The 10,563-nt window shown below is 43.4% G+C and overlaps 1 protein-coding gene across 1 annotated transcript; it reads left to right on the forward strand.

The window, feature by feature from the left end:
- The first annotated feature begins 9,536 nt into the window (after positions 1 to 9,536).
- LOC139145771 (uncharacterized) lies at positions 9,537 to 10,292 on the forward strand. The gene has a single exon (XM_070717080.1). It carries the CDS (start codon positions 9,537 to 9,539, stop codon positions 10,290 to 10,292), a length of 756 nt encoding a protein of 251 aa, XP_070573181.1.
- Positions 10,293 to 10,563: the final 271 nt, after the last annotated feature.

Here is a 10,563-nt window from a genome sequence, read left to right on the forward strand (position 1 = left end):
GGTTGCTAAGATATTGTTTGAACAAGTCCTGTGCATATTTGGTTTCCCTAGTATTATTCTCTCAGATCAAGGATCGGCTTTCGTGTCTCAAATAGTAAAAGAAGTTTGTCGATATTTCGATATTACAAAAAAGGTGACCTCGCCGTACCACCTGATGTGTAACAGGGCTGTTGAAAGACTGAACTCCAGCCTTTTAAGCATGTTATCCATGTATGTATCTGAAAAAGAAGACGATTGGGATATATATTTGGCTTCGGTCATGTTTGCTTATCGAGCCGCCCCGCACGAGACTACCGGTATTAGTCCATTTAGGGCCATGTTCGGATACGAAGCACGACTTCCGGTAGACGTAGAAATTTTACCCCAGCCAGGAAAAACTCGAAATATTAGTTTGCATTTAAAGGATTTGGCAGAAAAAAGAAATGTCGCCATCGGTTTGGCAAAGGAGAATATAGCAAAGGCGCAAAATGTGATGAAGGAAAGATATGATAAGAAAATACGCAGGGTAGTAAAATTCAAGGTAGGGGATACTGTTTACTTATACAGTCCAGCCGTAGTAGTAGGTCGAAGTCTGAAATTTCGTCATCCTTACAAGGGACCGTACAGAATCAGTGCGCAAGTTTCACCGGTAAATTACCGTTTAGAACATATCGACGATAATAAGCTGTACCCTAAAGTTGTACATGTAATCGATTAAAGTATGCGCATATACAACCAGAGCGATTGTTAGAGCCACAATCTGTTCAATATAGCGCTGACGATAGTGACGTCGATGATGATTTAGACCGAGTCACCGAACCGCAAAATCAAACTCGGGTAGATTATCATATGGATTCCGATACAGAGATTTATTATAGTGCTAGTGAGGCGCCTTAAGATTCATCGCCTACCGTGAACAATGGTAGACGATATCGGCGCGACGTACGTAAACGCACAGAGGAATGTCTGAGCAGACTTTCTAATTCTCAAAGTGGCGAGGAAAGTACAGATAGGGAGGCAAACCAATATTTCGGGATCGAGAAAATAGTAAAGGGCAGGTATCGTAACGGTAAATTGGAATTCCTCATAAAATGGCACGGGTATGATGACAAACATAATACCTGGGAACCGCAAGAAAATCTGAATGAGGCCGCATTGACAAGTTTACGGAGAAACCCAGTACCAATCTCTGGCGCTCCGAGCGATAAAACAAAAGTCAGGCGATAATAAAAACTATGGTTCGAATAAATGAGAACAATGCGATGGTGGTATGCGATATTTGCCACCTGAGATTAAGATGCTACAGTAAACACTTTCGTGGGGTCCATTATTAGTTTAACTGTATTTAATGAGTTCCTTCACCCTTTGACGTAAAGAGGAAAGGTCCATGCCCTTTGCAATAGTATGAAGTTCGAAGGCTGTAAACCAGGCCCTGGATGACAAATTGTGTAAATTGACATTGTCGGGATAACGTTCTGATACGAGATAGCTTTAGGTGCAGTTCAGTCGAACGCTTTCTAGCATTTGTACAGACATCAAAGGTCACAATGGCAATGGTGTACTTTGGCAAACCACTCTTTTGTTAGGTTGATATTTTTGACTTGTACGCAAATTTCTTTTTTTGAAGTGTTGTTTTGTTTTGTTGATGATGTGTTGAACTTGTATTTTGTTGTTGATGAAGTACGCGTACAGGAGTTGTGTTTTGTTGTTTATTCTCCCCTCAGTTGGCTAAAAATGCCAGTGCTAGTGATCCGTAAGTGATACAATGGTCCTTAGATTTGACCGAATCGAATGGCCTGAGGAATTAAGTTTTTGGAGATTTCGCGATATTTACTACAGATTGTATTATTACTGGTGTCTCTATTTATGTTATTTTCCGATCGTTGACTGTATATCATTATTTTACTCATTTGATTTATTATTTTGTTATTATTGATATATTATTACTATTATTATTGATGTATTATTATTAGCATTATTATTATTATATTATTACCACCACTTCATTGATATTTCTAATTATAATTTCACGATCACTTTAATTTTCAATCTTTTATTCTTATTCTTGTATGTTTATTTTATATTTAATCGCTCGTTTATTCAACTGTTTTATCGATTTATGTATCTGATATTTTATAATTTTTAGTGTTCCTTCCTTGTATTTTATCAATTTATATTTCGAATTCCTTGTACTTACTTTCTCATTTTATTGTTTTTCTAGACATGATTGATTGATTCTGCTCTTTGATTTGTCCAGCGAGGACGCTGGTTATTAAAAAGGTGGGAGAGTGTAACGCCTTAAAATGATGACATTTTGACCTTTTACCGACTTTCATAACTTGTATAACTTTTATGGTTTTATTACTCTTTCACGTTGTAAGTACACGAGTGACATTACGTGCAATGAACGTATGTCACATGGAGTCAAAACGTGATATAATTTTGATGAAATGTATAAAAGCCAATGATTTTGATAGTTCGAGGAGAACTGAGAACTTTTGGGAGAGTTTTTGCTGATTGATGATTGTATCCTGAGTACGGACTTGGTGCCGCTCTGCCTTAGTAATAAAGATCTGAAGTGGTGAGTTAAACTGACTACTTGGTGTGCGTTCCAGTTACTGAAAGTATTACGATTCCCCGTAGTACCTCTCGATTGTGTGACTTTGAGTGAGTGACGATCCGTCGACAATTACAAGTTACGAAAAGTCAGTCGTAACAATACCAACTCGCCCGATACTCTATCTCGCCCGACACCAATTTTCACGTGTTCCTGACAACTCATTGACGCCAGGTAACGTCTGACTACAGTCCTCTTTGGTCTCCCAGACGCACACATACTTCGTTGGGCAACAGAGTGTAGGCCTATAGTAAGGTCAACACAGATTACATGGTACCAGACAATAGATGGCGCATAACTCAACTTGACAGACAAACAACATGTCCTTCTCAACACTCGCTCCACGTGTACAGATTTAAATACGCGTTGTGTGGAACATGTCGGTTTCTTTGAACTCGAGGTGAGATTGCCGCGCGCACGCTGTCTCCATGAGATGAGCACGAGTATTTCACTCGCGTTTACCAGGCGGTAATGGTTAAGTTTTCCGATTCTGGTGGAGTACATGTAAGTCCAATTAAGCAGAGAAATGAGAAAAATATTCATGATCCAACAATTCTGTCAGGGGTATTACTCAGACAAACTACAGAATCTCATAAGAGATCTCAGTCCCAAAAAATTCAAGGAATTTGTCTCCTTTAAAGACCATTCCCCAGCTGTGATATAGTATTCTTTGATCTTCCCTTAAATTACTAGTGCTCATTTCAGTTCCTTTAATGTACTGGTATATAGGCAAAATGCACAAGCATTTATCAGAATATTTTTCTCACATTATCTGTTTACTGGTTTAACTATATTTTTTTACCCAATCAAGGCCAATATTCAAATTTATAATTTGCAAAAATGCCTTGTGCAATGTTCACTGGCTATCATAGTACAAGTGCTTCACTTTTACAGGCTGATGTACAGATCTGGTATTACTTATCAATTGCAGTAGACAATGAAAAAATATGTTACGTTTCTGATGTTCTTTTCCCATGGTAACTAGTCTTTCTTCATGGACGCTCTTTTCTGCAACATGTGCTTCAGGTAACATTGTTGTGTCTTTTCTGATGCCCTCTCCCAGCACCTGTGGTTGTGTTGGTGTGGCTGTCTCCATCTCACTTCCCTCCCTGCCAGTCATCTCAGGTTGTGTTGGTGTGGCTGTCTCCATCTCACTTCCCTCTCTGACACTTGTACTTTGTGGCAGTGTTTTGTCTTTTTTGTGTCAGTAATTTTTGTTTTAGTCTTAGCATCATCCAGTGTAGAGCCAATGACATCTACAAACAGATTTAAAAAATAGATATGACAGCTAGTCTATGGTAATCTTTTGTCGAAGTTTTAAAGGTCACGTAGTGTGTGTGTAACCATAGACAATTTTTATTTTTTATTTTCTTTTCTGATTGTATATATATACTGTATACAGGTACTATACGTACCTACCTAATACAAATGAGTAACCTGTTAGCGAGAGTGGGTACAGCGCCACCAGTGTCAGACTTTCACTGCTGAGAATCTCGTGATATCTGACGAGATTCATTAAAGAGTTTGACTTGCAGACAACTGCACATTTTCTGTGTCTGCCTCATTGATATTTCTTTTCAAGCTTTTGACAGCAGTGAACGTTGTGGTCGAGTAAACTGTAGATGTATACTCTCCTTTATTTTAACAGGGTTTCCCCTTACATGGCTACATAATTTGGCGCCCGACGTGGGGCTCCGTTGCAAAAGTGTTGCAGTACACAAGCATATGGTGCCCTATGAAGTTTATGTCGCAGTGTTTGACAGGTGATGTATCCAGCATTATCTCCATGGTAACTCCAGTCAACTATTAAAGTGAACCACAAGTTGTACGTCGCTGAAGAGAAATAAAGAGGTTTGAACTGAACTGTTGCTGTGCTAGTTGAAAGTACAAGAGAGACTCTGTAAACTATATATTTTGTTTTCTTCTACGATAAATACCTGCTCAATATCTGATTGACATACTTGTGTTTTTACAAGCAATGATGGATACCCCTCCACACACCTGTACACCCAGCGAATTTAGAGCCCTGTTGGACCATACGGTTTATATTAAGGGCATTGCAGGGAGTGCTACATGTGAGGAGTTGAATGAATTCCTGTCATCTGTCGGTACAGTCAGCCATATTGTCTGGCCGGTCGACCCAGAGTCAGTTAGTTGTAGTGACCATGCTTTCTGCCAGTTTGCTGACAAGGCTGCAGCTCAAGAAGAAATTGTGAAACTTAATGGCCGACTGTTCCTGGGTAGCAAGTTGACAATTGCTAGGGTGCCTGTCAGTATGTATGATAGACTCCGATATGAGGCCACACCATCAGCATCTAACACCATACCCAAGACAATGAGCAGCAGTATGACATCAAGACCAGTTGTCATGCCAACCTGGTACACACCCTGTCAAAAGTTACAGTACGAGAGTGAAGTAACCAATGCCGGTGAAGTCGACCAGGCCGAATTGAACCGCATGATCGAAGTTCTGCGTAAAGCTGGACATGAAGTAACCCCTGTCAGTCAGCAACCTGGTATAGGAGTCAAACCAAAGTACGGACGCCCAGCGGTGTCATGTCCAGTTACAACTGACAAGTCTACGGTCATGCTACCAGCTGCATTGTTTCAACCGCCAAGAATTTCAACTTTTTCTGGTGACCCAAAGAATAAAGGTGACTCAGACTTTGAGTCATAGAAATACGAAATTGAGTGTTTGTAGAGAGATGGAACACATAGCAGGGAGACGCTGGCCACAGCAATTGGGAAGTCACTGCACGGAGATGCAGGTAGAGTTGTGATGCACATGGGTTTAGATGTAACCATTGAGGCTATCCTGGAAAAGTTGAGTGGGATATATGGTGTGGTTGAAACTGGTGCTACTCTACTACAGCAATTTTATAACAGCAAACAGGAAGAGAAGGAGACAGTGGCTGGATATGGATGTCGCCTTGAGTTGGCAATTAATAAGGCCAAGGAGAGAGGTGGTATAGCAGCAGTGGCGGTGGGTGAAGCTCTCAGAACTGTATTTTGGAAGGGTTTGCATGATGAACGAGTAAAAAATATTGCCAGACATCGCTATGATAAGGCAACATCATTTGATGAGTTGCTCCGCATCACTCGCCTAGCAGACCAAGAAGTGAAGGAAACATTTGCGTATGCCAAACCTGCACATGCTGGTATCTCCAATCAGACCATTGTCCCTGAAAAGGCAAATGCTGTGAAGGAGGACTCAGTAGTAAAGGAAATTCAGCAACACATGCAGTCTTTGGCAGCCAGACTTGACAGGATGGAGGGTAATGGTACGAGTTCAGACGCTAACCCTCAAGACATGCCCTCACAGCAGGGTCATGGTAGAGGTAGGCAAAGAGAAAGGAATCTGCCTGAACAAAATGCTGGCACAAGAAGGAGAGGTTAAAGTTAAGAAGGTACTGGTCGCATCCGCGGACCTGTAATTTGTTACAGATGGGGTCAGGAGGGACACATAGCCAGAGGTTGCCAAAATCCCAAGATGGTGGACAACGCCCCTTCTGTTCCTGAGCAATCTGGTCAGTTAAACCCCAGCTGCCTCCACCGGCGGGCGGGTGGTAGGCAGAACCAATGAGCAAGCCCAAGCAAACGTCATCGTTCACTGTCAATCAGTAACCACATTGTGGGTGATCCTAATGAAGAAAATGCATTCATTAATGGGGTGTGCTGCCGCAGTTTAATTGACACTGGTTCTCAGGTAATGGCAGTCGGTGAATCATTCTACAAGAACAATTTGTCGTCATGCGAGATACATCCCATTGAAGAGCTGTTAACCATAACTGGAGCACAAGGTCAGGTGGTGGAATTCCTGGATACATAGAGGCTGAGATCTCCTTTCCAAGAGATGTCTTTGGTACTGATGAGACTTACAGTGTGCTGGTACTGGTTGTGTTGGATACAGCTTACAACCAAGAAGTACCATTGTGTGTTGGCACCAACCTCATTAACTTGTACAGGAAGAGTTCTAGGTTGTGTTAACAAAAGGCTTCATCTGTCCAAAGTTTGAGGATATCAGCTGCTGTCCAGGATGCTTACAATCACCTTGATGCCAGGGACAATTTCTGTGGTGAAGATGGTAATCTTGGTGTGGTGAGAGCCCAGCTGCGGCGCCCAGTTAGAGTTGAACCTAACAGCGTTATCAACATTATGGGTAAAACTAAATCGGGCCCTCAGGGAGACAAATACATTGTTACTGTCGAACCCAGAGGGACGAGACAGTTTCCAGGTGGTCTTGTTGTCAACCCATCAGCCCTAACTATGAAGTGTACCAGAAAGAAATGTAGGGTACCTGTGCAATTGCAGAACTTTTCTAACAAGACGGTAACTGTGAAGCCAGGGGATGTGATTGGTGAAGTTCATGCTGTTACGTGGGCCAGATCACCTTCACAATACCAGCTTGGGATTCAGCAACAGATGACGGCCGCCAGACAGGATAGTAATTGTAGTGATCATCTGGGTGCTAATGTATCACTTGGCAGCAATATAGACTTACACCACTTGAGTGCTACTCAATATCAGCTGGCCCAAGAGCTACTAGTGAGGAAGTCTGATGTATTCTCAAAACATGACAATGATCTTGGTTATTGTACAGCTGTGCAACATACGATAACCACTCAGTGATAACCACCCTATTCGTGAAAGGCATCGCCGCATACCTCCTGCCATGTATGATGAAGTGAGGTCCCTCCTCCAGGGTATGTTGGCAAGTGGGGCCATACGTGAGTCAAGTAGTCCATGAGCAGCCCCCCATTGTGCTTGTCAAGAACAAAGATGGGTCAATTCGCCTATGTGTTGATTACAGAAGGTTGAACGCCAAGACCGTCAAGACTCCTATGCCATGCCAAGAATAGAGGAGAGTATGGATGCCTTGAAAGGAGCCAAGTGGTTTTCAACAATTGATTTGAAGAGCGGCTATTGGCAGATTGGAATGGCGGACAAAGATAGACCAAAGACGGCCTTTACCACACCCTTTGGATTCTACCGAGTGCAATCGTATGCCATTCGGGTTGACCAATGCTCCAAGCACGTTTCAGAGGCTCATGGAAAAATGTATAGGAGACTATAATCTAAAGATATGCCTTGTGTATCTGGACGATACAATCATATTCTCATCCACTTTTGAAGAACACCTTCAGCATCTTGAGGCAGTCTTTGATCGTCTCCAAGAGTATGGGCTGAAGGTAAAGGCATCCAAATGCCAACTTTTCAAGAGTCAAGTCAAGTACCTTGGGCACGTGGTTTCAGGAGATGGCGTAGAGACTGATCCGGACAAGGTTGAGGCCCTGAAAACATGGCCTGTTCCAAGGAGTGTCCACGAGGTCAAGTCCTTCTTAGGTTTCGCCGGTTACTATCGGAGGTTCGTCCCAGGTTTTTCAAAGGTAGTGAAGCCATTGAATGATTTGACAGCTGGACTCCCAAGCAAGCGCAAGGACCGAAGAAGAACCAAACACTCATCACTGCCTGAGTTTGTGTGGACAGACCAATGCCAGACTGCTTTCAATGACATCATTCACAGGTTATCAAACCCACCTGTACTTGCTTATGCTGACTATGGCATCCCATTTGAGCTCCACACAGATGCGAACCTTAATGGTCTAGGTGCTGCTCTATACCAAGAACAAGATGGCAGGAAGAGAGTTGTTGCATATGCGAGTAGGGGTTTGTCTCCGAGTGAAAGAAACTACCCCGCTCATAAGCTTTAGTTTCTAGCCTTAATGTGGGCAGTAACTGACAAGTTCCACGATTACCTGTGTGGGAACTCATTCAAGGTAGTTACTGACAACAACCCTTTAACCTATGTAACAACCAGTGCAAAGTTAGATGCCACTGGTCATCGATGGCTTGCCGCACTTTCAACGTATAACTTCAGTCTTGCTTACCGACCAGGAACAAGAAATGCTGATGCTGATGGCCTATCTCGCCAGCCTCACACTCCTAACCAAGAGACCGACTCTGACTCACTTCAGGATACCCTCAGTCGCTATGAGACAGGAGGAGTGCCATGTGAAGTGCCATGTGAATCGGTAGAGGCTCTGTGTCAGTCTTATATCACTGCAAGGATTCCCTTGGTAGAGATGGTTGGTTGTTCAAATACAGCAGTACCCGAGACCATAGATTGTCCCCCAACACTGCCAGGGAGTGAATCTTTACCCACACTGACTAGGGATGAGTTGGGTGGCTGCACAGCAAAGAGACCCCGCCATTCAACGCATCGTCATCCTCAAGGAGGGTGGGAAACTTCCAACCAGAACAAAAAGAATGGCTGAGAGTTCAGAGGTTCAGCGCTATCTCAATGAATGGCAGAGACTCAGTTTCAAGAGTGGTGTTTTTACAGGAGTCGTATTACAGGTGATGGCAACAAGGTGCATCAACTAGTAATCCCTGGACAGTAAAGAGCCATGGTGCTCAGAGGTCTGCATGATGCTGTTGGACATCTTGGTAAGGACAGAACACTAGATTTGGTGAGATCTCACTTCTTCTGGCCTTACATGGCACATGACATTGAGACTAAGATCAAGTCATGTGAAAGATGTGTGAGAAGGAAGATGCCCCCAGGCGCAAGATCAGTTGCTCCATTGGTGAACATACAGACCAGTCAACCAATGGAATTAGTATGCATGGACTATCTGACCCTAGAAGAATCCAAGGGAGGTGTATCTAACATTCTGGTGATCACTGATCACTTCACACGCTATGCAGTTGCAATCCCAACCCAGAACCAGACCGCACAGACTACAGCTGGGCATCTCTTCAACAGCTTCATGGTACATTATGGGTTTCCAGCCCGGTTACATTCAGACCAGGGAAGAAACTTTCAGTCTGAGGCCATTTAACAACTTTGCAAGATAACAGGAGTTGAGAAGTCAAGAACGACCCCATACCACCCAATGGGCAATGGACAGACAGAGCATTTTACCGTACATTGCTTGACATGCTTGGCACCTTGGAGGAGCACCAGAAGAAGGACTGGAAATCATATGTCGGCCCACTTGTGCATGCATACAACTGTACTACCAACGATTCCACTGGTTATGCCCCCTACTATCTCATGTTCGGACGCCATCCCAGATTACCTATCGACGTGTACCTTGGATTGGAACCTGAGGGCGATTTGCCAAATACATATGGTGAATATGCTCAGGACCTCAGAGACCGACTGGATTGTGCATATACGATTGCATCAAAGGCAGCTGCTAAGAAGTCCTCATACAACAAGAAGAGGTATGACAGTAGGGCAAGGGGAGCTGTGTTGGAGCATGGTGACCGGGTTTTGGTGAAGAATGTTAGCATACGAGGGAAACACAAGATTGCTGACCGATGGGAAAGAGATGTTTATGTAGTGGTTTGCAAGACCAATCCTGACCTCCCTGTGTATACAGTCCGGCCAGAGTCTGGAGTTGGAAGAGAGAGAACGCTCCATCACAACCTACTGTTACCATGCTTCTCATTGCCCTGCCCATCTGAGAATCAAAGAGCAGAACCCAAAGAGACTGTTGATTATACAAGATCGACAAGCAAGGCAGAAGAATCACAGGATCATACCCTACCGGAATCGGGAAACTTAACCTTCGCTCGCGGCAGTCTTGCGCGGCAAATTCGAGTACTCGACCCGTATACGCGCGCGCGCCTATACACGAACGCGAGGATGTTTTACTCGACCATGCCTTTTCCGGGCATTTCCCCCTAGGGTAATTTTCGAGTTAAATTTTATAATTCCCGTGCGCAATGCGCCCTCATCAGCAAAACTAAATGTACGATGCATTACAACTACTTAGTACTACTTTGCAATCATCATGATCAACCCCTCTACACTGGTCGGAAACACAGCATTTGGAGTTTGTCAGTCGAGCATACACGGAGAATGGGAGTTTATATGTATATGTGTGTTAGTTTGAACTTTGCAAGTGGAGATTATTTGCCTTGTAATCGTCGTTTCAATATGATTCTAGCGACCCGGG

Source organism: Ptychodera flava, chromosome 1 (genome assembly GCF_041260155.1).
Source record: "Ptychodera flava strain L36383 chromosome 1, AS_Pfla_20210202, whole genome shotgun sequence".
In the NCBI taxonomy this organism is placed as follows: Eukaryota; Metazoa; Hemichordata; class Enteropneusta; family Ptychoderidae; genus Ptychodera; species Ptychodera flava.